Genomic DNA, 23,951 nt, shown 5'->3' on the forward strand with positions numbered 1-23,951 from the left:
TTCATGTTTAAAAATACATTAGTCCCTAGGGCTGTGTGTGACTCAGTCAATGCTTTTTTCAGCAAGGCTGTCTCATCAGCCCCTTGTTGTTCTCAGCCTCACAGCTTACTTGAGATCTCAGCCTTCTGGGGCCTTGGCTGCAGCAAAGGCTGTGCTGTATCTTACCTCAGATGGGAGCTGTTTTGGTTTTAATCTGCCTTTTTATTTCCTCACTTTCCCTGCTTCTGTTTTGTTTTCCTCTGTTTGCCCACCCCACCCTTCCCAGTAGGCCGCCTGGTGTAGCAGCAGAAGACGGGAAGGGAAGGCAGGAGCCGACCCAGAGGAAAGAAAGACAGCGACAGACGGACAGACACCTTGCTGCTTGTGAGCAAGCATGCAGCATCAGCAACATCCAACGTAGCAGAAGTGGCACCCAGAACGTTTGCACTTTCTAATAATTGGTTTGGGTTTGGGTTTGTTTTTAATTTCTTTTCAATGCCATTATCTAATACTTTGGAGAGTGGGGGGGAAACAAGATCATGACTTTTTAAAATTGGAACAGCTACTGATGACTTAAAATTGAGTTCACTGGGACTCAAAGAAAGAGAATTTTATATACTGTATATAAATATGTATGTAAATTGTACAGTTGTCTTGTACAGGGGTTGGAGTCACTGTTCTGTTCCTCCCTTTGCTTTTGAAGGCTGTTAGGGTTAGAGGGACACTTTGCATTTAATGGGTTACAGTACTGCATTCATTTCTGACACGATCCACCACTCAGTTGCAAACCGATCTCCTTAACATCCCCATGCACAAAGGAGCAAGCATATCAGCATGACCTGTGCTCACAGGTGTGCACACAGTGCCCAAAACACCAACTGCTTCTCGGGAACCTCCTCTGTTCTTACTGCACAGCCCCGTGCAACTCGCAGGTGTGGGGGCTTTGAGAGAGCACAGGTTTCACCTCAGTAGTGGTGCACTGCAAAGCTGCTTAAAGTAGGCTTAGGAAAGGGTTGTATTAAGGAAATATAAAAGTAGTTTCTGCACCTGTTGCAAATTGAGCAGAAATGAATTGCAAATGCATTGCTATCCAGGCTCAGAAGACATGCTTAGCAAAGATGTGCCGTGTCCTGGAAATCTAATGCTATTGTAAGGACATGGGAGCCATACACCCTAGTGGAGTCAGCGGAGTGATGTCCTGCATCTTCTTCTCTGACGAAGTGTTTGTCTGTATGGTGTAAACCAATAAAAATACTGAGAAACCTGCTTAAAAGCAGCATCAGCCTGCCTATTGCTTTGCTGGAGAGCAAAGAACATATTTGTCAGTGCAGAAAGACACAATTATGCCGCTGGTCCCCAAAAGTCTGGTTTATTTACGTTGCGTCTCTACAGCTTGGGCTGTGCTCCCTGGCAAAGGATTGTCTGCAATGGCTGTTCTTGTCTTTGGTGGCTGTGAATCCCAAGCTCCTCTCCTGCACAGCAGAGGGTCTGTCTAGCTTAGAGTACCCACTTCACCTGATTCTCCAGTACCAGTGCCTCCCGTGCTTTTATACTCCAGTGGCATGTTACAAGAACAGTGAAGGCCTGGATCGAAGAGCCTGGTGCTGCTGGAGCCCACAGGAGCTGTTTCAACCACCAGCATTTTTTCCAAAGTTGTCTTCTTAATCTCAGTCAGATGCAATTGTGAAGTCAGCGGATCAGCTCTCCTGGGTTTTGGGCAGAGTGGGGTGGGACGCCCTATGTTCTGCTTTCCTTTGCTCATTTTCAGCCTCTGGCAGCACTTGCCCATTCACAGGGGATGTTCTGAGCACCTTCCTGCTTCAGACCTGGCAATCTTTGTGCCACTTGTCCTGTAGTCATCTCTGACTACAGGTTTTGTACCAAAACCTGTAGTCAGAGATGACGTCGTGTCATGCTAATAGGAGATCACACCAACAATTGCTTGTGAAAGCATTGCGTTACTGTAGAAACTGGGCCTGTCTCTTGAGGCTTTGCTGCTGTGGTAAAAGATGTTGCAACACAGCGTCTTCGCTCTGTGGCAAGTCACCATGATGATAGCTTGAGATAAACACATCACAGCAGGACTGGCCTGATGCAGTAAGTTAGTGCCTTGTTGACAAAATGGAAAGTTAGAAAAAAGAATAAGCTTTCTTTAAATAACAGTTTAATAGCAATAATAACTCTTCCCCTGGGAAGTAGATTGGAGCTGATTAAAGCATTTGACATGGTTGAAAACACCTCTGGTAATCTGTGAAGTTTCCGTTACACCACCACAATGTAAAGAAAAACACTCTAGTATGAGTAGGTCCTGCTGCTGGATCTTCATGGTTCCCACATACAATGTATGTGCTTTTCTGGACTGCGAGTTCCCATTTCTCAATTGCATCTCCTCTTTTTAAATGTCCAGCACGCATCTTTTGTGTGTTGAAATGATTTGGTTTAGTGTATAGTTAGAAACGTCCCTGTCACTCATTAATCCTATTGTAGGAGTGAAGAATGAACCCAACTGTATAAAAAAAGACACCACGTCTTTATATGCTAGTTTTAGGAATTAAAAGCTCTGGCTGCTGTTTGTTTGTTTGTTTATGTTTTTTGTTTTCTAATGCATAGTTGCATCCAGCAAAAGCAGGCGGTTGGATGCCTACAGGAGCTCTGTCATCCAGCCAGCAGGGGCAGGCAATGCCCCACAAGATCACGGGGCAAGTGCAGAGATGCTAAAAGTCAATGCATCTTTTCTCCTGGAAATGTCAATAAAACAGCCAGCCAGTGCTGCTGCCCGCCACATAATTATCCTTCTGCAGACCTTTTTCTCATTCTTGCATTCTTCCCCTCTAAAAGGCCTGCATACACATGTAGTTTGCAATTAAAACTGAATGAGTTCTCCGAGGAAGCCTAATAAGCGTTGTTTGTTGATTTTAGCTCTCGTATTGGTGGGTATTCACGTTAGGCTAGTGCTGACTTGATGGATGGATCGGGATCCAAGATTTATATTGTTTCCCCTTTATTTTTATGGGAAGAGTCCAAGTCCCAGCCTCCCGACCTGGGGTTCACACAGGCCTGTGAGCAGCTTGTGGCAGAATTGTATGTTGGCGTGCAAGACCCAACCACCATGGCTGTGTGATGGCTGGACAGGGGTTGTGCTACTTGTTCTGGGTTTGTGCATTGGGTGCTCACACAGACAGCACTGGTCCTGATTCATATAACCCATCCAGTGAGTTGTCCATACAGTCCATACTCATCACAACAGCAGTGCCTCAGCTTTCCTCTTCCCTTGTTGCTTTTCTGGCCTGGTCACTGACCGGTCCCCCTGGCTGCCAGGCCACACTTGTCCTTCCATGGCAGTGGCAAGAGTGTTCTGCTCTGCCTTGCATCAGGAGCATCCTACTGAAGCTGGGGCAGGACAGTGTCAGAGTTGTGCCTGGAAGCAGACCCTGGACGTGTCTCTCCTCCTGGGCTCTCCAGCTCTACTTTGGATGACAGCTGAAGACAGCTGGGACAGAGAAGAGAGCCAGGGCTCCACAGTGCAAGTCATCCGTGCCTCCTGCCAGAAACAAAACCCCGTCCTTTTGTGCTGATCCTCCAAGGACATGGTGTGCTGGAGGGACTGCGTTATGGTGGGATTCATTCATACAAAGGCATTGCTTTCCACAGCCTAAGTTTGTACTGAACTTTTCCTGCCCCATCACGTTTCTGCCTATGGCATCGTTAGACTGAAAGGCATCTGTTTGATTCTGGTTTTGTAATAAAATAGATAACTTTTGCTCTAGTGTCTTGTGGTGGCTTCTTGTTGAATCTTGATTTCCAGAGCTCATCTTTCTTTCACATAATGTTCTGTTACTTACACAGTGCCAAAGCAGAGGGAAGGGACTTTCCTTCTCTCAGAGCCTGGTCTCGGGCTGGTTGGGATCTGAGGCCCTGGGGATGCTCCTCTCCTGTGTGTAAGCATCCAGGACAAACTGAAACATGCCCAGAGTGCTGTCCTCTGTGGTTTAATGACAGCAGCCTAAATCTGCCCAGGCTGTTTCAAAAGGCTCTGAAGCCTCAGTAGCAGAGTAGAGGTGACCTCCAAAAGTGGCACCCACAGCCAAGTGAAATCTCTGAGCATTTTCCTTAAACCAGGGACAGAAGACAGGCACTGCATATCACATCTCCTCCTCCCTTCTCACGTGGGAGATTTCATACACCACTCTTGCAGCTCAGGCCTTGCTACAGTGGAGCCTGAAATGGTGTCTTCTAGATGGTGTTCAAAACCTTTTATTCCTCAGAGATTGGAAGTAACAAATGGTGTGCCAGGAAGCTGCTATTATTGTAAAACATGTTTTTCATAGAATACTGGGGAGTGACATTCATCAGTGGATCCAGGGCCATGGCAGAGGAGGTCACACACCCTTCCCATCAAGCAGACGTGACCAGTTTTCTCATACTGTAAATGTCATTTCACTTGGTCACATGTAAATCTCTTGCAGCTGATAATGACCAATTCATTCATTGCACATCAAAAGGGAGGTAATTACAGTCCCAAAGGGAGGTTTTCTGCTTTTATAATAGCCACAGGCTGGCATGTCTATAGGTAAGGCCTGTAGAAAGAGGAGCTGTTAAGACTACTGTCCTCACATACAAGTTAAATAATAAAAGTATTGCAAACTTCAAGGAGAAAATGTGAGGAGTGACAGTCAATGTGGGTTTGTCAGGAATAAGCTACCAAACCAAGCCCATTTGTTTCAATTACTAAGGTAAAAAGTCTGGAGCCTCGAGGAGAAGCAGCGGGTATCATCTCTGGAGTTCTGCAAGACTTTACAAATTAAAAATAGGGAAAGAATTTTAAAAAAATGAGTAATTCTTTGGCCATGCTTCCTATTTCTCAATATGAGACACTCTGAGAGGCCTTCACCCTTCTCTGGCGGTGCAGTAAATCTGTAAGCAAGTCAAAAGAACTACAGAGAGCCTCTTTCAACTTATGCTTCCAACAGTGATACTGCCAGAAGACTTTTCATCCTCCCCTGTATTCTTCCCCCTTATCTAACTAACAAAATCCCCATGCAGAGGCTGACCTTATGACTCCTCAGCAGCCAGCCCTGACAAACCATTCTGGGCAAAATCACTCAGCAGCACTCCAACAGCTGCTGTTAAATTGGACAGCAGGATCTGCAGAAGCAGCGCTCCTCAGCTTGGAAAACACCTCGAAAACAAAGCGGGTTTTATAAAACAGCACCTCAGGAGCTAGGAGTACAACAGCAAGTATTTTTGAAGGAGTGCTTGCTTGAAAGCCTGAGGCTGGCTGCCCTGCAAGTTGTGCTTTCTGCTGTTCTGTATCTGTAGGCCCACGTAGACATTTTAATGGCTTTGTTTTACCAAGGTGCCTTGCCTGTGCACACCAGGAGGTGTCTAGCTTTCGTTTGGAAAACTTAATCAGCTCTGCGTTGTAGTGCAGAGCCACAACCCCACCTCCCACAAGAGCAACGATGACCAGTTAGGCCATGTTGTGTGGGTCTTTCACCATGGGGGTCTTCTGCCCCTCAGCCCAGGCAGAGGAGCCATGGCCTTGCTGCGTCTGAGCTGGCCGGCGTCCCCTTGAGGACAGGGCCCTGGAGGCTGGTGGCTCTGCTCCCTTGCTTGAGCTGTCCCTGGGCTGTGGCCTGTTGCAAGGGTCACGTTTCGGTGGCTGCTGGAGGTGTGAAAGGCACACATGTGGCCCCCATGGAGGCTGGGGCTCCGCACCTTTGTTCTGGTGCCAGCAGGCACAGCAGGCCCAGCGCTCCTGCACACCGTACGCAGCTGCCTGGCCCTCATTTGGAGCTCAGAGCTGTGTAGATGAATTCAGCTCACCCTACTAAAACAGACAAATTCAGTCCTGGCACGTAATGGACTCTTAATGCTCTGTTTTGCGAGATGTGACTGAAGGACTCAGACCTGTGTGTGACCTCCGGCCTCGGTTTGCTGAAATGAGTTCTTCCGTAGCATCTCAATGCTGTGCTCCAGGCAATAAAACTGCAGAGACTGAATGTCCAGCGTCCCTTTAAAGAGTAAAGCTCTGGCTCTGCACAGCACAGAGTGCCATTGCTGTCTCATGATTCTGGCTGGCACTGCTCAAGTGATCCCTACTGATTTCACTGTGTCAGGAAAGAGCTGACGCAGCACTTGGCTGAAGAGCTGGAGCTATTTCAGAAGCGACTTGGATGTTCTCGCTGGGAGCTGGCGGGTTGTAGCAGGCAAAGCTGCACGGAGGTGGCCAGAGTTGGAGCTGGTCACCCGCAGTCCAACGTGAATGTGAATTTCTGCATCTCTTGAGCTGCTATCATTTTTTTTTTCAATTGTTCAGATTCTTTGCTTTTCCTGCTTGAAATGCAGTTTAATGCCAGTCCTCTGTAAAACGAGCTAAAGCACCTCAACTCTAAAAAATAAAATAGCAAATATAATTGAATTCAGGAAACTGGTGGGGACAGGATCTCTGAATAAATGTCTTTAAGTGTAAAAGAGATCTGAGAGCTCTCAAGAGCTGAGGTCAGAGTCCTAATAAGAAACTATCCTGTTGTATGGGAAATGAGAGGAGCATATGTAGGGACCAATATATAGACAATAAAGCTCTGTCAAGAGCTCTTTAACATCCTGAAGTATGAAAAGAAACCTAAGCAGAAGGGTGCTTACCTAAGACTCCAACTAGAGGAATAGCATGAGAGGGCAGGTATAAGATAAAAAAGGCTGAGGCCTAAAAATACCCATAACTAGCATGTGATCTAAAAGATGTGAAGGGAGAAGGCAAAGTTTGTTTTAATATGGAAGTTGATGCGAACCAGTAATATAAGGACAGGCAGAGCCTTTAAAGCCTGTCATTGTTAATAAATAAAATAAAATTAAAATAAAATAAAATAAAATAAAATAAAATAAAATAAAATAAAATAAAATAAAATAAAATAAAATAAAATAAAATAAAATAAAATAAAATAAAATAAAATAATGTATTGTGACCCTATACTTAGCGGAATTAATTTTATTTAAATGAAAAGGTCACACAATGCATGTCCCCCCACCCACCAGTCCCTGAATGAGCAGGAGAAAAAGCAATGCGAGAGCAATGCAAATGGTGTTTGATCACTGAGGAAAATGTCAGCAGGACCTGATGAAGTTCATTCTGGAGAATCAGAGCACTGGCCCAAGTATTTCTGGCTCATGTAGGATAGGTTTCAGGCATTGTAGAATACAGGTGAGATCCCAGAGGACTTAAAGATGACAAAGCAATGTCATCTGAGAGATGAAGAAAACCCTAGGGAATTATAGACCTGATGTCCTAATGGTGTCGCTAAGTGAGAACCTGTAAGAATGAGGTACTGAACAATTATTCTCTAATCACCTAGATATATGTACAGATTTGTAAAAAACGGCTGGAATGGATTTGTTGATGTTTTGCTGAGGACAAATCACATCAAACCCATTTAATTCCATCCTTTGACAGAATAACTGGCCTCATGGCTGGGGGGGTTAGCAGTAGATGTGATGTGTCTTGACTTTGGTAAGGCTTCTGGCACTGTCCCAGAAGACATCCTCATAAACGAGCTGAGGAAATGCAACCTATTTAGGCTTACGATACATTGAGTTCAGAGTCAAAGTCAGAGAGCTTCCTGGGGAAGTCTTTTCAGTGCCCATCCACAGTCCAGGTCTAGTCAGTATTTTTGTCAGCAGCTTTAGGAAATTGCTTTGATATAAAATTTCCTGGTAGCAGGCAAATGTGAGGGGTTGGGAGCTACCCATGAAGGGTAGGACCAGAATGCTTGATAAATTGAAGGAACGGTCCAAGTCAACAGGATGAGTTTCGGCAGATAAGCGTGCAGTGACCTGCTGTGAGGATGCTGGAGTGAATGTGCAAACACAAAACGAGAACCCAGCAGGCAGCAATCCAACAGAAAAGACTGCTCAGAAGATGAAAGAGGAGAAGGGGGAAAAGCTGAAGGGCTTTCTCATACACGAAATGCTCTTATACAGTGATCAATGATAGTGATAGTGATCGATGATTTTCCATGCCACTGTAAATAAAACAAGAAGGAAAAAATGATCAGGGCAAAAGAAAACTCTTAACGTTTGCAGTTATTTTCTGTGCAAGATGCTATTGAAGGAGAGAAGGCGATAGAACTTCTTTTGCTACATTTTTAAAAGCTTAATGATCAATGATGGTGTTGGAGGTGGTCTCTACAGCATGCCTTACTGCCAAAGAGGTGTCATAGTGACCTTCTGAGAGCTTCATTTGAGCTTTTGTGGTGAGATTTTATCACACAATATTTCCGTATACCCAAGGTGTACAAAATGGCACCAGCTTTTCTGTAACGTTGCCTATTTTCCGAGACACCAGAAAGATCACCCCAAGAATGTATTTACAGCTTCACAATGTAGACCCTAAAAAAATATAAAATCTTGTTTGGATGGTTTATTCTTTAATTCACTTAGATGTCAGACCAAATTTAACTTCCTAGGTCTGTTTTCTGAGACACCAGAGAGACCGTCCCAAAAATGTATCTATAACTTCATAGTGTAGACCCTAAAATAAAATAAAATCTTGTTTGGATGGTTTATTCTTTAATTCGTCTAGATGTCATACCACTTTCAACCTCCTAGATCTGTGTTACTTTATATTGCATTCTTCAAACTGGCCCAAATTCTGAGTGCACCCCCAGCAACGACTAGCAGGCAGGTCGTGAGTTTTCCTTTAGCCACAGCTGCAGCTGGAAACAGCAATGGCACTCAGGGACATCAGTGCATCTTAGGTGCAGGTGCAGGAGGAACACCTGGTGAACTCATCCAGGGCAAAGGGGGTAAATGGTAAATCTACTCATGGTGTTAATTTTGGTGAGCCATTTACTCATGGTGCTAATTATCATCTAGATATTGTAATTGGCTCATTTAAATACTGGGAGGCCCGTCATCCCCACCCCCTATGGAGACAAGCCACAAATAACACCACTGTTAACAATCTGTCTGCCTCTGGCACACACACATGATGACAATGGTCAGTCATTAAAAACATTTTTCCCCCCGATATAATACTCCAAAGTTTATTCTTGGTGACAAGTGCTTTTCAGCTTGTTGCCAGGGCTGAGCAACTGCTGCTCCCATTCGTGCGGGTGGTTCTCACACCAAGGTCATGGCTGTGACCATTCCCAAGCAGGATTAACCCAAAAAAGCTTCCCACCCCTCTTAAAAAAGGCAATTCCTAGTGAACGATATGAAAGCACCCAGGGCAGGGTGCACAGGCCCACGTCCAAGTGGCTTTTGAAGATCTCCAAGGAGGAAAGATTCCTCAAAGGCCTTGCTACCTACGCTTTATCTCACCAGTGTCCAGGTACTGCAGCTCTGGGTGGCCTCCAAAATGCCTTCCCAAAGCAAATCTGCTGGGGAAGGCATGTGGGGAGGTCTCGTAGGGGGCTTCTCCTGCAGCTGTTGCTGTATGGTGAAGCAGTGTCGCTGCTTTGGGAGGGAGGGGTCCCCTCCAACACCAGGGACAAGTGGCTTAAAAATCCATCCAGCAGCCACAGCTGCAGGAGCGGAGGAAACGTGAATCACAGGGTATTTTTGTGTTTAATTTGTGCTTGTCCAGAACAGCTCTGATGACACCAACAAAACAGTAATTACTGAAAAGGTAACAAAGCCCGATCCGAGAGCCATAAACGCCCTCCTCCCTGGCTTAAAACCTTTGCTCAACATCTCTAATAGCCATTTCATTCTGAACGGTGTATTGCTCCCAGTGTGCCAGGAGTTATCCTGGGAATGCTACACGGAGCATGGGAAGAGCCCCCAGGCAAGCTGCGGGGAGGTGATGAGCACCTGCTGCATTGCACCGCCGGGTGCCCTCACCCCTGATTCCCCAGCACCCTGCAGCTGAAAGGTAAAAGCATGTGGCAAAGGAGAAAGGGCTGTCGAGAGAGGAGAGCGGGTTTTATCGCAGGCTGCGATGGGAAGCTGCCAGGAGAAGCAGAGGAAGGAGCAGCAGCAAGGAAAACGGAGCAGCAGAAGCACCCCCTGCAAAGCAGCTGCCGGGCCCTCCCAGCACAGCAACCCCGTGTCCAGGCACCTGCCCAGATGCAGCACAAGCAAGCACACAGCCCAAAAATAAAACATAAAAGCCTCAGCAAAAACAAATCCCCAAAGGCACCACATTTTTTTTTTAGCTTGCATATTTTTTAATGAAGTAAAAAAAAAAAAAGAAAAAAATAAAACAAAGAGACGCTCCACTGAAGTTGTCAGCTTGGCACAGATCTCCACAGTGCATCGAGGGCACCAAAGTCACCGTGCAATTGGCAATTGCAGACACTCGTCCCCCTGCACCCCCCCACAAAGTGAGCCTAAGAAAGCAGCAGATGAAAAGCACACGACTGATACAGCACAAGCAACAGAATAACAGCACTGCAGCTCCCCGTGCCCGGGTTTTAGCCAGGAATGGGCGAACTGCTATGGTTAAAATAAGAACTGAACAGACTTGACATGTCCAAATTAAAAACAGCAATGATAACACAATCCCCTTGAGAGCTGCACCTTGAACACACCCCCAAGCCCAGAGATCATATTTGGTGGCTTAAAACTTTTTCTTTCCTTGTCACACGTCTGTGCTCTGGGGTCCCAGCCCGGGTGGCAGCAGCAGCAGGGACTGACATTGGCAGAAGCTGCTCTTGGTGGCTGCTGGCACAGCCAGAGGCCGGAAAGATTGGCAAACTCAGCTGGAACCTGGCCTCAGGATTTCTTGCCCTTCTTTTTTTGTGCCCTTCCCTAAAAGCCACAGCAAAGGGAAAGAGGGAAGGCTGGGTGTTTGTCAGCTTCAAACCCCAGGGCTTTCACCCACTGAGAGCTTCTGCAAGCAAAGCTCCTGCTGTCCCTGTAAGCAGGATCCTCCTTATTCTCTGCCTTAGGTTTATACACATTTACATAGAGATATATTTGATAAACATTTTGTATGAAAATAAATATTTTATCTGTGTTTTAAGGACCATTGTCACTCTCATCTATTCACCTGCTATAATGTTATGTCTTGTCTTTGTCCTTGACAATGCTGTTCCCATTGCGTTGTTCCTCACCTACAGACACCATCTCCCTGCCTCTTCTTGGGGCAGCAGAAAGCCCCCAAGAGGTAGGGATGGACCCTTTGCCAGCTCCTCTTTTAACGTGCTGACTGCCTGGGTTTGGCTTGTGCTAGTGAAATTTGTGAGGAAAATGCTTCCCTTTACAGCACCTGTTTCTTGGTAGGAAAAAAAAAAAAAAAAAAAAAAAAATCTTCCTCTTGGAAACACTTTAGAAAGAGCAAGGCTTTAACATCCCCTTCCAGGACTCTCAGTTAAGAAATATATTTATAGATAGCACTGTTTATATAGATATAGGTATAGGTTTTATTTAATTTTATTACCAACCCAACATTTCAATTTGCAGCCATTGATGTAATTCATGACATACTCTTGTTTGTTTTTGTTTGTTTGTGTTCCTTTAAAAAGAAATGCACTTCAAATGAAAAGGGTGCCCTTTTGCCTGTCTGGTTTTCCGAGGATGTGCTGGAGGTGACGCAGGACTCCCGGGGCGGGCGGCAGGTCTGAAGCCCGTACCTTTCCACGGACCGACGGCTGCTCGTGAGACGCGGGCACTGTGAGCATCAGGATGGCAGCCGAGTGAAACAGCAGCCGTGACACAGCTCAGGCTGGCCATGTGGGACAATACCAGCACTCTTTTTGGGCTTCCCTGTTGTCCTCCTGCCTTTATTTCCCTGTAGTTTTGGTGTGGCATTCTCAGGAGCCGGATGGTCTCTGCTGGGGTGACGTGTGGGGACAGGGACCCTGCTCCTCCTTGCAAACCTGCATATTTAACTCAGCCTAGAAGGAAAGCTCTGGGGACACTGCAGAGGCTTCCTGCTCACTCAGGTAGGCCAGAGCAGCACGTTATCACAGGGACCCACTCCCACCTCCAGGAGGAGGACCACTGCACCGTCATCGGGGAGCCTGTGCCAGCTTCCCCGGCCCCCCGGCAGGCTAGTTCTGTGCAGCTGTTTATTTCCTTACCATTTGTAAATGAACATAATTTCCTCTCCCTGCAGTACAACAAGCTCAAAGTTAATTGTACAAAGAGAAATGCCATAGTCAAAATACATATGATACGTATTATATTAGAGGGTTGGGTTGTTTGTTTGTTTGTTTTTCCTCCTTTTTTTTTTTTTTTTTTTTTCTCAGCCCAGGCAGGTGATTGAGATGCTACATGCTCCAGCCTTCATCACGGAACTTGTGTGTGTGTGTGTGTGTGTGTGTACGTGTATGTGTGTGTTTGTATTAAAAATATATCAGTCTTGTGATGCTCTTAAAAAAGAAATAAATGGAAGGAGGTGGGGGAGGAAATGGGTGAGAGTGAAAAAGTTCTTTGAGGGTGTCAGTCTTTTGTGGCTTCAAAAAATACATGTTCAATTCCAGCACTGACGGCAGCTTGAAGCTTCAGATCTTAAACTTGTAACATTTTTCTGTTTGAGTAGTAAAAAAGAAAAAAAAAAAAAGTACCAAGCTATGTGCACCCCCAACCCAAAAAGCAATAAGCAAAAGAAAAAAAAATAATCAAATTCCTGATCAGACTTCTGCAATTCCCAAACCGTAAAAACAAGAAAGCATCTCCTTACGGTGGAGGGGTGCTCAGGAGAACGGGAACAAGAACCTGCAGGAAAGGAGGCCCTTAGAGATGGCTGAAACTTCTTAACCTCATTGACTGGGGTCAGTGGCTGGGTTTACTTTGTTCTGTTTTATTTAAACGCTTGCCATTGTCGCTTTTTTTTTTTTTTTTTTTCTTTTGTATCATTTTCGGGGTGTTTTGTTTTGTTTTGTTTTTGTGGATTTTTGTTTTTGTTTTGTTTTTGTTCTGTGAGGGTTTTGCCCATCCTGGCACCCAGCTGTCCGACTGTCCGGGCAGCGGACTGACAGCCGTCCCTCCTGGTGAAACCGTGCTTCGAGGGCCAGTGTCCCGTGAGGTAACGGAGGAGGGGGTCCCTCCCCCGGCGGCACCGTCCCCCCACCGCCTAAAACCCCTTGATGTAGCAATAGGCCTCCAGGGTGGCGAAGAGGATGTACAGCAGCCACAGGCTGACGAAGAGCAACGTCGTGGCCAGTTTGCAGCCCCGGGGGCCGCCCAGCTCCCCCCCGAGGTGGGGCCGCCGGCGGTAGAGGAGGACGCTGATGCAGATAAAGGCGAAGATGGTGAAGAGGGTGACGGAGAAGGCCAGGGTGCCGGCCGACACCTGGAACTCCTGCCCCTGCGATGCCCAGTAGATGGCCGCCACCGACCACGCCAGCCCGATGCCCAGGAAGACGTTGACGGCGTTGCTGCCCGTGACGTTGCTGATGGAGGCGTCAGCGTACACGTCCTGGATGGCCGCGGCTTTGCTGGCAAACGTGTCTGCAGGGTGAGGAGGGAAGGAGGAATCACTGGGGTCCAACAGAAGAAATGGCCAACCCCCTGCCTGAGGGACAATGGAGGCTCAGGCGTGCCACCTGAGCTGGGACATGGATCCCGACCCTCTCTGGACCACCCGGCCCCACCCCATGGCCTCCCCACCTGGTACAGAGGTGCCGAAGGCTACGAACACGACGGCGGTCACCGAGTCCTTCAGGCCGATGGTGCAGCCGAAGTGGGAGGCGAGGTCGCCAATGACGGCCGTGAGCATGCCGATGATGAGGATGGAGACGACGAAGCAGGCCCAGCCATTGCAGTACTCGGTGGGGGGCACACAGGCAAACAGCACCTTCCAGAAGACGGTCAGGAAGTGCATCACATAGTCGAAGCAGGACGGCAGGCGCTCCTCACCCGACTCGTCCTCGTCTTCATCACCCGCTGCAAGCAACGTGGAAGAAGAGGTCTGCTTCATGCGATGGGGCATCTACGTGGCCACCCACCCCTGCTCCAGAGCATGGGTTGATTGCCAGCACGGCCCCCGCAAGAAGCTTCACATCTGCGTGAGGGTATCAGCAGCAGTGCCTTGGAGGCGTCCCTCCTTAGCCTCATGGGGCAGATCAGCCAGAGGCTGGAAGCACTGCTGGTCTTTGTGTGGATACAGGATGATGGGGAAAGAGAAAATAGGTAGGGAGTGTGGGGCAGATAGCAAGGAAAAGGGAGAGATGGAGGAAGAAGGAAGCTGTCCTGGGAAAAAACATTGCTCCAAGGATGGAGACACTGTTTCCACAGGAGCAGTTTCTCTTAGTTGCTAGAGGGAAGTAAAGCGAATACCCTACTTCTCTTCTTTCACTTCTAAGGAAGCCCTTCTGGCTGCTGGTGAGAGAACACCACACACCCAACAGCCGGGCATCCCTGACAAGGCAGATGCTGTCTGCTGAGCCCAGACACAGCTCATCCCAAGCTGGGGATGCTGGCGTGGGTTTGCTGATCTCCCCCTCACCTGCACTGACAGTAATGGCCTCCATAAACTGGTCCCTCCAGGAATGTGTCCCTACAACCAAAGCCAGGTTTGTCTTCTTAATCAGCTTGTCCACGGTGCTCTGTTGTGGGAATAAAGATGCACAACAATTGAACCACCAGTTTGTGTGCAAGGTCCCTTCCCAAACTATGGAGGTGCAGCAGGCACTATCTTACCAGCCAGCTCCATACCTGGAGCTGGGCCAACCCATACCTCTTCCACACACGACCCATACTTCACCAGAGTCTGCTTGTTTGCCACCCGTTACTCCAAACAAAGCTTCTTCCCTCACCCCTTCCTCACTAAGGACATCTTTGCTCCTGTCCTCTCCTGCATGCTGGCGTCTGCTTGTGCTCCCTATGTCTTCCTCCCTTCACCCCTGCCTACCAGCAGCTACATCCACTCCATTGCATTGCACACTCCTTTTCCTCTTCCAGCAGCCTTTTCTCTGTACACATGGCCACCCCCTGCCTCTTCAGTCCTGCTCTCCAGGGCTGCTCTTCCCTGCCACACAGGTGTCCCCTCCTGGAAGACCCCCTGGGCCAACCACTGACCTTGAACTCATAGGACTCCTCAATGATGACTTCTAGTTTGGGATGTTCACCAAGGATTGGTTTGCCCATCTCCGCAATCCTCTTGGCTTCCTCCTCTTCGACCGTCAGCTTCCTCTCAGCCACCTCTGCAAAAGCAAGGTCAACACTAAGCTGCAGCCAGCGGCCCTCGGGCACCAGGACGCTGCAGGGGCTTGGGGCCTTCTGCAGCCCCTGTGCAGCTCGCTGAGCTCACGCAAGGACTTGGGGGGGCAGTGTGGGGTGCTGGGCCACAGAAATAAAGGCCCAAGATTTCTGTGTATCGGTTAGTCACTGAGAACATATCTATCTTGGTCTTATTTTTAAAAACACACACATTTCCTCAGCCTGCATTGGTGCTCTTGGATGACATACGCCCTCCCATCACCTCTGCTACACTTTTGGTGAGAGTGAGGTACCACGCACCCTGCCATTTGGCACATGCAGCCTTTAAGACAATTTCAACATCCTGGCATGCTTCCTGGCTTGAACGAACAAGAGAGAGCAGCTTTTTATTCCCCTCTGATTAGAAAATCACTGTTGGCACTCTGTGCTGCTCAGTGCTCGAGCTAACCCTCAGAGAGACACACAGTCACAACCTGAGAGGCACCACAACAGAACAGCATCTCATTCTGCCTGAGCAGCGGGCCAGATGTTGCCCAAGGCTTCCTGTAGAGTTTACAAACACCCCAGGTAATGCCTCAGATATGATTAATCCCATGTGGAGTCAAGCAGATCTCACCAAAAATCAGACAGAACAAATTATAACCTCCCAGTGGAATCTAGTTATAAACTCTGCCTTCTCTTCATCAGCCCTGATAGATTGATTGCAGACACTGTAAGCCTTGCAGGACTTGCAGAGTTTATAAAATATATAAGAACTCCTATGTCAGGTGGCATTACTATATCCCATCACAGAGGCAGAAACAACTACATCCATCATTTGAAATCAATGAAGTACATCAAAAACATCACTGCCTACCACCACCTACAGCAGATTTGAGAATCCCCAAAAGTTTACGAATCCTGACAGAGACAGAGCAGCAGAGCAGCTGGAGCAAGGCAGGATGGCAGAGGGTGACTGCAGGAGAAGGCCAAGCAGCCACAGAGGGAAGGAGGTGGCTGAGATGGAGGTGAACCTGGACAAAAAGTTACGTTTGGAGGCATGGACTGATGATCGCTGAGGAAAAAACTCCAACTACTTATATTCACTTAAGCATTTAACATCAGTTGCCACGGCATGTCCTTGTCTTACCCCACCTGAGCCCCACCACAGTCTGCAGCTCAGGAAGGAGGCACCCCCAGCTCTGCAGGGCCCAGCATGGCAGAGAGCCCAGCATGTGCTGGTGTCTGCTGACACTGCTTTGAGGAAGGAGCACAGCAGCCACCCCAGCAGGGCTGCAAAGCCCAGATTCAGTGACAATCTGGCTTGCTACAGCAGTCCCCGGGAAGTACCTTCATCTGAAAAACTACGGGTTGCAGCTGCCAGCATGGCCCCTTGGGCTACTGCCCACCAGCTGCAGTCGCACAGCACAGAAAGTCAGTCAGAGCTGCCTGAAAACTGGGAATCTCAGACTGAATTTCCCCAGCTTAACAATCACAGGAGAAGCACTACAGCAAAGTCTCAGTCCCCACTTCAACTGATTGGACAAAAGCCTTTGACCTGGTAAAACAACACGGAGTCTCATGCAAATATTAGCCATCTTCAGACTCGTCTCTAAGTGCCTGCACTGCAGAATATGCTCTCTTCCCTGTAGGGAGCAGCATCAAACATGGATTTATCTCAGAACCTGTCACCTCACTCATGCTGTTTGATGTGGCTGTGCCAGAAGATGTGAAACCCTCCTCCAAGGAGGACCTGCCCGCTCTCTTCTGACTGCGTGCCAGGCCCCAGGCTGTGGGGCTGCGTGTGTCCATGGCTGGTGGCAGGACTTCAGCTGCTGGTAGGTGGTTTTGTTGCCTACATAAGCCACTTGCAGATCACCTACTGATTTGATGAAAATGGCAAGCGCTTGCCAGGCAGCTCTTAGAAGAGAGTAAATAGACAGGTCCATGTCCAGAAGTGTCCAGAGAGTTTTGGTGATCCCTGGGCCGGGCACAGTGCAAGCACTTGGTGCAGGCACTGCAGGGAGACCATCTAGAAATCAGAAGTAAAGGTGTCGGTGCCTACCACAGCACCGAAGGGATGTGCACTATTCAGAGGACGCCTTGTCAGCAGAAGTGCCACCAGAGGCACCTTCAAGCCTGAGGACACTTCAGGCGAAGGGATGAGCTGACCGGCAACGGACCTGTGGCCTGCTGACAGCATGTCCAGGAGACCTGAGTAATGGAGGCTCTGCTGTCACCACGCAGCTTCTCTGTGGTGAATACAGCAAACCAGGGCACAGAGAGGAGGCATGGTCACCCAAGAAAGCATGTCAAGATCTCCTGTGGGGGCAGTTAATTGAATACTGCTCCAAAGCTGAGCCTTTCAAATGCTAGGTGCAAGCAAACAGCAGGGAACAGGCATAGGCAGCATGTCCAACTGGGTAGCTCATGGAAATGTTAAAAGAGGAAGCTTACAAATAATGTAAAAAGGAGGTGATTCCTGCATGACTCATTAAAAAGTGGAAATACTTTCAAATGTGCAACCTATTACGCTAAGTACAGAAACCTAACAAACTTCAAAGGTGATTTTGAAAATGTTTAACCCGAGTCTTTTTACCCTAATGGGAGATACAACCTGAACCTGTGGAGTCTGTCTGTTCCCATGGGATGCTGAGGACTGAGTTGAGCCCCATGTGCAGAGACCCAGCTGCTAAAAGGGAATAAACTGTTAAAACATCCCAGCAGCAGAGCACACCTCAGGGAAGGGGACAGCGAAGTCCCAAGGGCCTTGCCTCATGGTTGCAGCCATACTAGCAGACTAAAAACTCCCAAAAGGTCTGATGTGCTAGAGGAGAGCTCACAAACCTGTCCTGTACAAACATCTAGTGGCCAGTACACTCACCCAGGGCAACAGGGACCTGATTCCTCACCGATTTGATATTTAGATGGATGCTCCTGCCTTTCAGGGGTGGCCCTTACCCAGCAGCACTGCAGGAGGCTGCTGCCTCTGCCAAAAACACGAGGCATGCCCTTCCTCCTGAGGAAACAAGTGTGGAGAGGGGGTCATGAAGGCTCCTCCAGGAAGCAGGGACAGGTGAGGTGTGTCACACATCGCCCAGGGGTGCCAACCTGCAGAGACCACCAAGGGCTGGGACAAAGAAGGCACGGGAGGAGGGTGGATGGGAGAGACAGGCTTAATTTTGGAAGGTCAAGTCTGCCAAGGTAAGCACTGCCAAACTGCAGCTTAATTATTAACTAGCATGAGTTCTGTTTGTATCAGCACCAGCACCTGCTCTTCAATGCGGATTGCACCCAGGACTCCCAGCTGTCAACCCTGGTTAAACCTGACGAGGTCTGGGTATGCCCAGCATGAACAGGAGTTCACCAGGGCCTCCTGGGCTGCCATCACCTTCTCCCTGGGAAGGGGAAGGTAGGGGTGTTGGGGCCTCCTAAACCCTGCCTGCACTTGATTGCAGGTCTGTGTGACCATCAGGTGATAACAGCCCGCCCGGGCTACAGGAGATGTGCAGGCTGCTCAGGCGATGCCAGCTGGGGCTTGTGCACCAGGTGCCGCATGCAGGTACCTGCTCCTCGTGCCAGGATGCTCATCAGGAGATGCTACCAGTAGGGGAGAGCAGCACAGCTGGTAAGGCAAGGGCAGGAAGGACAATGCAGCCCACCTGTAGCAATGGCCACAGCTCATACCCAATGCTTCCCAGTGGGAAGTGAAAGAAGGTTTTTGTTTAAATTCCTCCATGCTCCCAGTTGTTCTGCCTCATTCAGAGTCAGTTCAGCACTAAGGTGGGGCAGATGGGGGGCCAGAAGCTCCTGGTCATGGTCCCACCCCTTGCCTTGGGCATGTCCCTGCCGTGCGCACTCCTCGGCTTGCTCACCCTCATGAGAATGATGTGCTCCTGCAGGGACACCCTGGGACTTCATCTGCAGTTATCTGCAAAGTGCTTTCATATCTCCACGTGACAAGCAGTTTCTTGGGCTGAAAATGCTGTAAACAGATCCCCACTTGCTGATATTTCTCCCTGAGGAAAGGGGAAAGCAGAGCAGTTTCCATACCATGCACTGCCCCTGGCAGGTACTACCTGCATGCTTGCTTGCTCAACTCCCTTCAGGGGACTGGGAGCTGGACATTGCCTGTGGCCCGCTGGACACAACATAAATCAGAGGTAGATAAAGCCCATTTCCACGGCTTTTGTGCTGAAGCAGGCAACAGCAAGGCCCCGTAACACTGTTAGAGAGGTAGATCCCTATCACCTAGGAAATGCTGCAAGACTACCAAGCAGCTGTGGGCTGGTTTGTATTCCCTGTCACTTGCTGAATAAATTGGATTAAAACCAGCAATGTATTCATGAAAGACTTCTCTGAAGGCCATTTCACACCCCTCGAGCTATCTCGTATCCATCCGTTTCTGGAGTGGGCATGGATCTGCATGAAGGTCACCCCTTCTGGGGACTGCGCCGCTAGGAAGAAATTAAAACGACAATTAAAATGGGATTTTTGTTGTGGCTCAATAAAATATAATCCCAGCTAAACAAAGTAAACACTGAGCATGAATGAGCTCCTCTCTCCAGAGGGCTGTCAATCCGTCAGTCACAACTGGGGAAGACTGCTGGCTAAACGACATGCTGGCTTTGGAGGTTAGCATATTGATGTGCCCTTTAAAGAAACACACACACACACAGCCTGTGCCGCTTTCTAAAAATGGGAGGAATCTGCTTACTTAGCCCTGAAAGCTATTTCTGAGGCATGATGCACCCAGTATACATGCCCTAGTGTCCTTAATGCTAACTGAGAAACTGTGTATCCACGAGAGGAGGGCTAACACGCGGCTAAACCACAGGACAGGGAGCCATGCGTTATTTCACTGCTGGCTCTGCTCTAAGATCGATGTTGATGTGACCGTCCCCGACAGCTCTGCTCCCCAGCCTTCCCACTGCAAAGTGGACATCCGCCACGTAGCTACACATACAGAGAGGGGGCTCATGAGTTTCAACGCACGAAGAAACATATTTACAGATACTTCCTTTGATTTGGCTGAATATGCTGAAGTGAGGGTATGTATGTAGCTAATGTTTTCATAATTCCTCATGCCTTTAAGGATCTGAACATCCTGAGCCCAATTACTAGGGACAACTGGTATCAAATATTTCCCTATATAAAGAGTATAGAGGGGGATCAGTGCCGGTGCCAACACAAAAGGTTATGTTTCAGAGAAGGTAAAAAACTACCAGGTGTGACTCTCCAGCCACCCCACAGCCACCCTGAACCGCTCCAGTTCCCTGCAGCCCCCACAGCTGGCACCGGGCATTTTGTGAAGCAAAGCTTTCGGAAGGTTTGCAGCCTCCTGTCAGTGCAGAGGTGGGCCAGGCAACGGCAGAGGGGCATGGAAGATGCTCCAGGAGGGAGAGGACGGACAGATTGCAGCGAAACGCTCAACCGAGCCCTTTTCACAAAGATTCCTGCGCTTCCATGTAACCTAAATCTAACGTGACACGGACTAAATGAGAACGTCACTTCTCTCCCCGCTTATTAGGCGTGATGGCTGCTGAGTGACACCCCAGCGTGTGCGGCGGCTGAGCCCAGACCCCAGCCGAGTGCCTGCCGTGCGCCCCACGGGCACCCCGGGCATCCCAGCAAGGAGGGTGGCGGGGGGCTGGCACCCCAGAGACCTCCCCCCGTCATGGCCAGAGAGGAAGCTTTTCTCTGTTGCTGGAGAGCAACTTTCCTTAGCTGGCGACCACGTCATCCGGCAACAGCTGCCAAAAGCAATCAGGCCGGATCACAACAGCGGGAGAAAGTTATATTATTTTAATACAGATTATTTGGTTCCTGAGGTTCTGATCAAATTAGGCAGCTACTGAATTAAAGCAATGAAATTACTGTGAAGGAGGCCGTGCTCAACTTATTTCCAGTCCTCCTGGACCTGAAGAAGTAACAAAGGAAGCCATCCAAACTGCTCGGAGGAGGTTTCCATAACACCCTAAGCTGATATTTGGGGAGCTGGGGACTTCTGTCTGCCACTAGCAATTTCCTAATTAGCCTCATCTCCTGTGGGCTCAGGCCATCCCCTGCACAGCAGCCTTGGCATCCTCCTGAAAGTCTCAGAGACAGAAGCTTGCACTGCAGAGACACTGCTCCCTCGGTTTGCGGCACAGCTCAGGTGTTACGCACAGCTTCTAAATCTGGGGGGGTTGTTTTTCCAAGTCTGCATGCAAATCTGACAGCTCCTCCCTGCACCCTGCATGCCTGTTGACAAATGTTCCTTCAGTGCAAATTCAACTGTAATCATACCTGGAACTGAAAGAGTGAGAAAAATACAGGATGCCAAGAGAGACCGGCATGGTGGGGATTTCAGGCAGAGAGGTGGGATTCAGTACTAATAAATGTAAAATCCTGCTGTGATAGGAGGCGAGGAGCACAGAGCTGGAGCTGGGGTGGACGGGAGCGGTGCTGATGTGCATCACATCCTAGAGGTGCTGCTGGTGCTGGGTGCCCCCCCAGGGACAGGCAATGGGGACCCCCCAGGTGCCTGCCCCAGTCAAGGAGCTCCACAACCGTAGGAAAAGCTGGGTGCATTGGGAGGACCAACTCCTCGGGCTGCCGAAAGAGAGGGCAGAGTCAGGGCCAGACCTGCAGGTTCTGCCTTCCAACCTGGTTGGGACATTTCCCAAAACCGCAGGGAAATTTCTGGAATTAGGGAAAGGCTCTCAGACATCAACCACTGCCATGGTCTTGACACATCATTCTGGAGGGAGCACCGGGAGCTGGAGGGATCCCTGCACACAACAAATGCCAACAGAAGAGGCTGACTGAAGAAGATGAGAACAGAGGCAGAGAAGGAAGAGGAAAAGAGAAAAAGCAGTCTTACCTTGGGTGAGCAGCAGAGCTGTGCGGAGAGAAGAACGACACAAGACAGAAAGGGAGAAAGAAGAAAACAGGGAGAAAGTTAATATCCCGCCGGAAAAAGCAGAAGCTGCTTAGCAGAGGACAACGTTCAGTGAGCGATGGCCATGGCTCAGTGCGGTGTGCGAGCTCCCCAGGGCCGCATGCCAGGCACAGGCTGGGGAGCAGACCCCGCGGCAGCGAGATGGAGATGATGCTGGCGAGCACCGCATCAGTGCTCTGGCTCCCAAAAATCACCCCCAACCCCCCAAGCAAAGGCAGGAGGATGGGATGCAGGTGGGCAGTAGCAGGGAGGGGAAGGGAAAGAAGTGGGGGGACAGTCACGCTTGCCATCAGGGCCTGACATGACCCAAACTGCAGCTTGCTGAGAGCCTCAGCTAGGGGAGGTGTTGATAAAATGGGTGCTGGCCTCAGGCCAGTGTGAGGGAAGGGGTAACATGGCTGTGCATCATCCCCACGGATGCCCTAGCTGTCCCTGGCCTCTCCTGTGCCTCACAGGTGCTAAGAGGGGCACAGGTAGCCTCAAAGCATCACAGCGTGGGGTCTTTCTGGCTCTCCTCGCTCCCGGCGCCTGTCACCGTATGGTCCCACGAGGATGGCGGTGGGAAGAAAGCGGCATGGAGGTCCCTGTGAGGGACAACCCTACCCTGACTTTCCATATGCTGGCTCCCCTGCCTTCATTTCCACGGTTGTCCCAAAGAAATGTCCTGCTGGGTCCCTCCTAGGCATCCCCCTAAAATGCCACAGCCTACACCCAAGTTCCCAAGTAACTACCCTTCAGTCTGCATGGGGTATCACACAGCAAAATAATCTGAACCCTCTCCAAGAGGGGCGAGCGCTGTGCCTTAGCTTTGACTTCTACCTGTCCTTCAAACAGCAAGCTGGTCTCTGAAGACTGGGTTGCATGCTATGACAGTACTGTAATTACTAACACTTATTATCACACACTTTTAGTCTCAGAAGCTTAAAACTCTGCACAAAGACTGAGTCAGTATTAACATCCCCATTTGACAGATGGTGAAACCAGCAAAGAGAGGCTAAAGGGAACATTTTGCAAACTCAGAAGTGGGCAGGAATCCAAAAGCGCTAATTTACCCAGGCTTGCCGGCTCAGGCCTCTGAGAAGCAGGCACTTTTACACGGAGGTACCTAATTTTATCTACTCTGGTTGGAAAGTGATTTCCTAAGCAATTCGTCAAAGGTCGCACAGCACATCAGCGGCAGAGCCAGGAAAGTGATGCTGTGCCCTGGCTCTCAGGCACTCCTGTGCGCCGTTGGAAACCCTTCCCTGCAGGCTGCAAAGAGGCAGCAGAGCAGGCAGGACCAGCTGCGTGGTTCGGCACTACCAGGAAAGCACCAGTGCCCTGCACATCAGCCCAGAGTCACTACCTGGCAGCAAGTGGAGATGAGGAGGCTCCTTGCTGAGCATCCCTCGTTTTTCAGAGACAATTCCTTTCCAGAGTCAAAAACCTCTGGAGGATCCACTTGTGAATATGTTCTGCAGCAAGTACGATACCACAGAGCCACGGGAAGCAGTGGGGTATTTGCTCTGACCGCACAGTCTCCTGTCCTCCATGGGACTTTGTCTGCAAGTCTCCAACAGGCCTGTCACAGCGTGAATCTGGAGGCTCCTCATAGCTCTGTCCTGCTGTGGCTTCCTTCCTCTTCCACGGTCTTCTGATTCTCCAGACAATAGGGGAAAATTTACTTTGCCTTTTGCAATTGCAAGCATTAATACAATGGGTCAACTCAGTGTTCAGATTTAATATAATGAAATATTACTGGGCCCCTAAGCTACTGTGGTTATTAAAAAAAAAAAGACATTGATTCCTCATGTTTTTTAAAAATGTTATTCTAGTGCTCTGGGATTTGAGTTTATTTTTTTCCCATTTGCTTTTGAGCCTGCAAAAGAAGTATTTTTCTCCCTTTCACTTATGATATGATACATGAATATTTGAAGAAGCCTATAAAGCTATGAATGAAACATCA

At 49.0% G+C, this 23,951-nt stretch overlaps 2 protein-coding genes across 10 annotated transcripts in view; one reads left to right on the forward strand and one right to left on the reverse strand.

Moving 5' to 3' along the window:
- SMOC1 (SPARC related modular calcium binding 1) overlaps positions 1-3,739 on the forward strand; it is a 123,950-nt gene extending 120,211 nt beyond the window's left edge. For 7 of the 9 annotated variants that reach the window (XM_084519890.1, XM_084519891.1, XM_084519884.1 and 4 more), the window contains one exon: positions 266-3,739. In XM_084519890.1, coding sequence (XP_084376016.1) covers positions 266-282 — 17 coding nt within the window. In that variant the 3' untranslated portion in view covers positions 283-3,739. The remainder of the gene's footprint in view (positions 1-265) is intronic. The other 2 variants (XM_084519885.1, XM_084519888.1) reach the window with 1 other exon arrangement.
- Positions 3,740-12,755: 9,016 nt separating this feature from the next.
- SLC8A3 (solute carrier family 8 member A3) overlaps positions 12,756-23,951 on the reverse strand; it is a 113,725-nt gene continuing 102,529 nt past the window's right edge. The window contains exons 5-9 of the mRNA XM_084521460.1: positions 21,929-21,946; positions 14,944-15,068; positions 14,372-14,471; positions 13,534-13,809; positions 12,756-13,374 (exon numbers count right to left, since the gene is read on the reverse strand). Of these exons, the coding sequence (XP_084377586.1) occupies positions 12,998-13,374; positions 13,534-13,809; positions 14,372-14,471; positions 14,944-15,068; positions 21,929-21,946 (896 nt within the window). The 3' untranslated portion in view covers positions 12,756-12,997. The remainder of the gene's footprint in view (positions 13,375-13,533; positions 13,810-14,371; positions 14,472-14,943; positions 15,069-21,928; positions 21,947-23,951) is intronic.

Source organism: Aythya ferina, assembly GCF_964211825.1.
Source record: "Aythya ferina genome assembly, chromosome: 5".
Classification (NCBI taxonomy): Eukaryota; Metazoa; Chordata; class Aves; order Anseriformes; family Anatidae; genus Aythya; species Aythya ferina.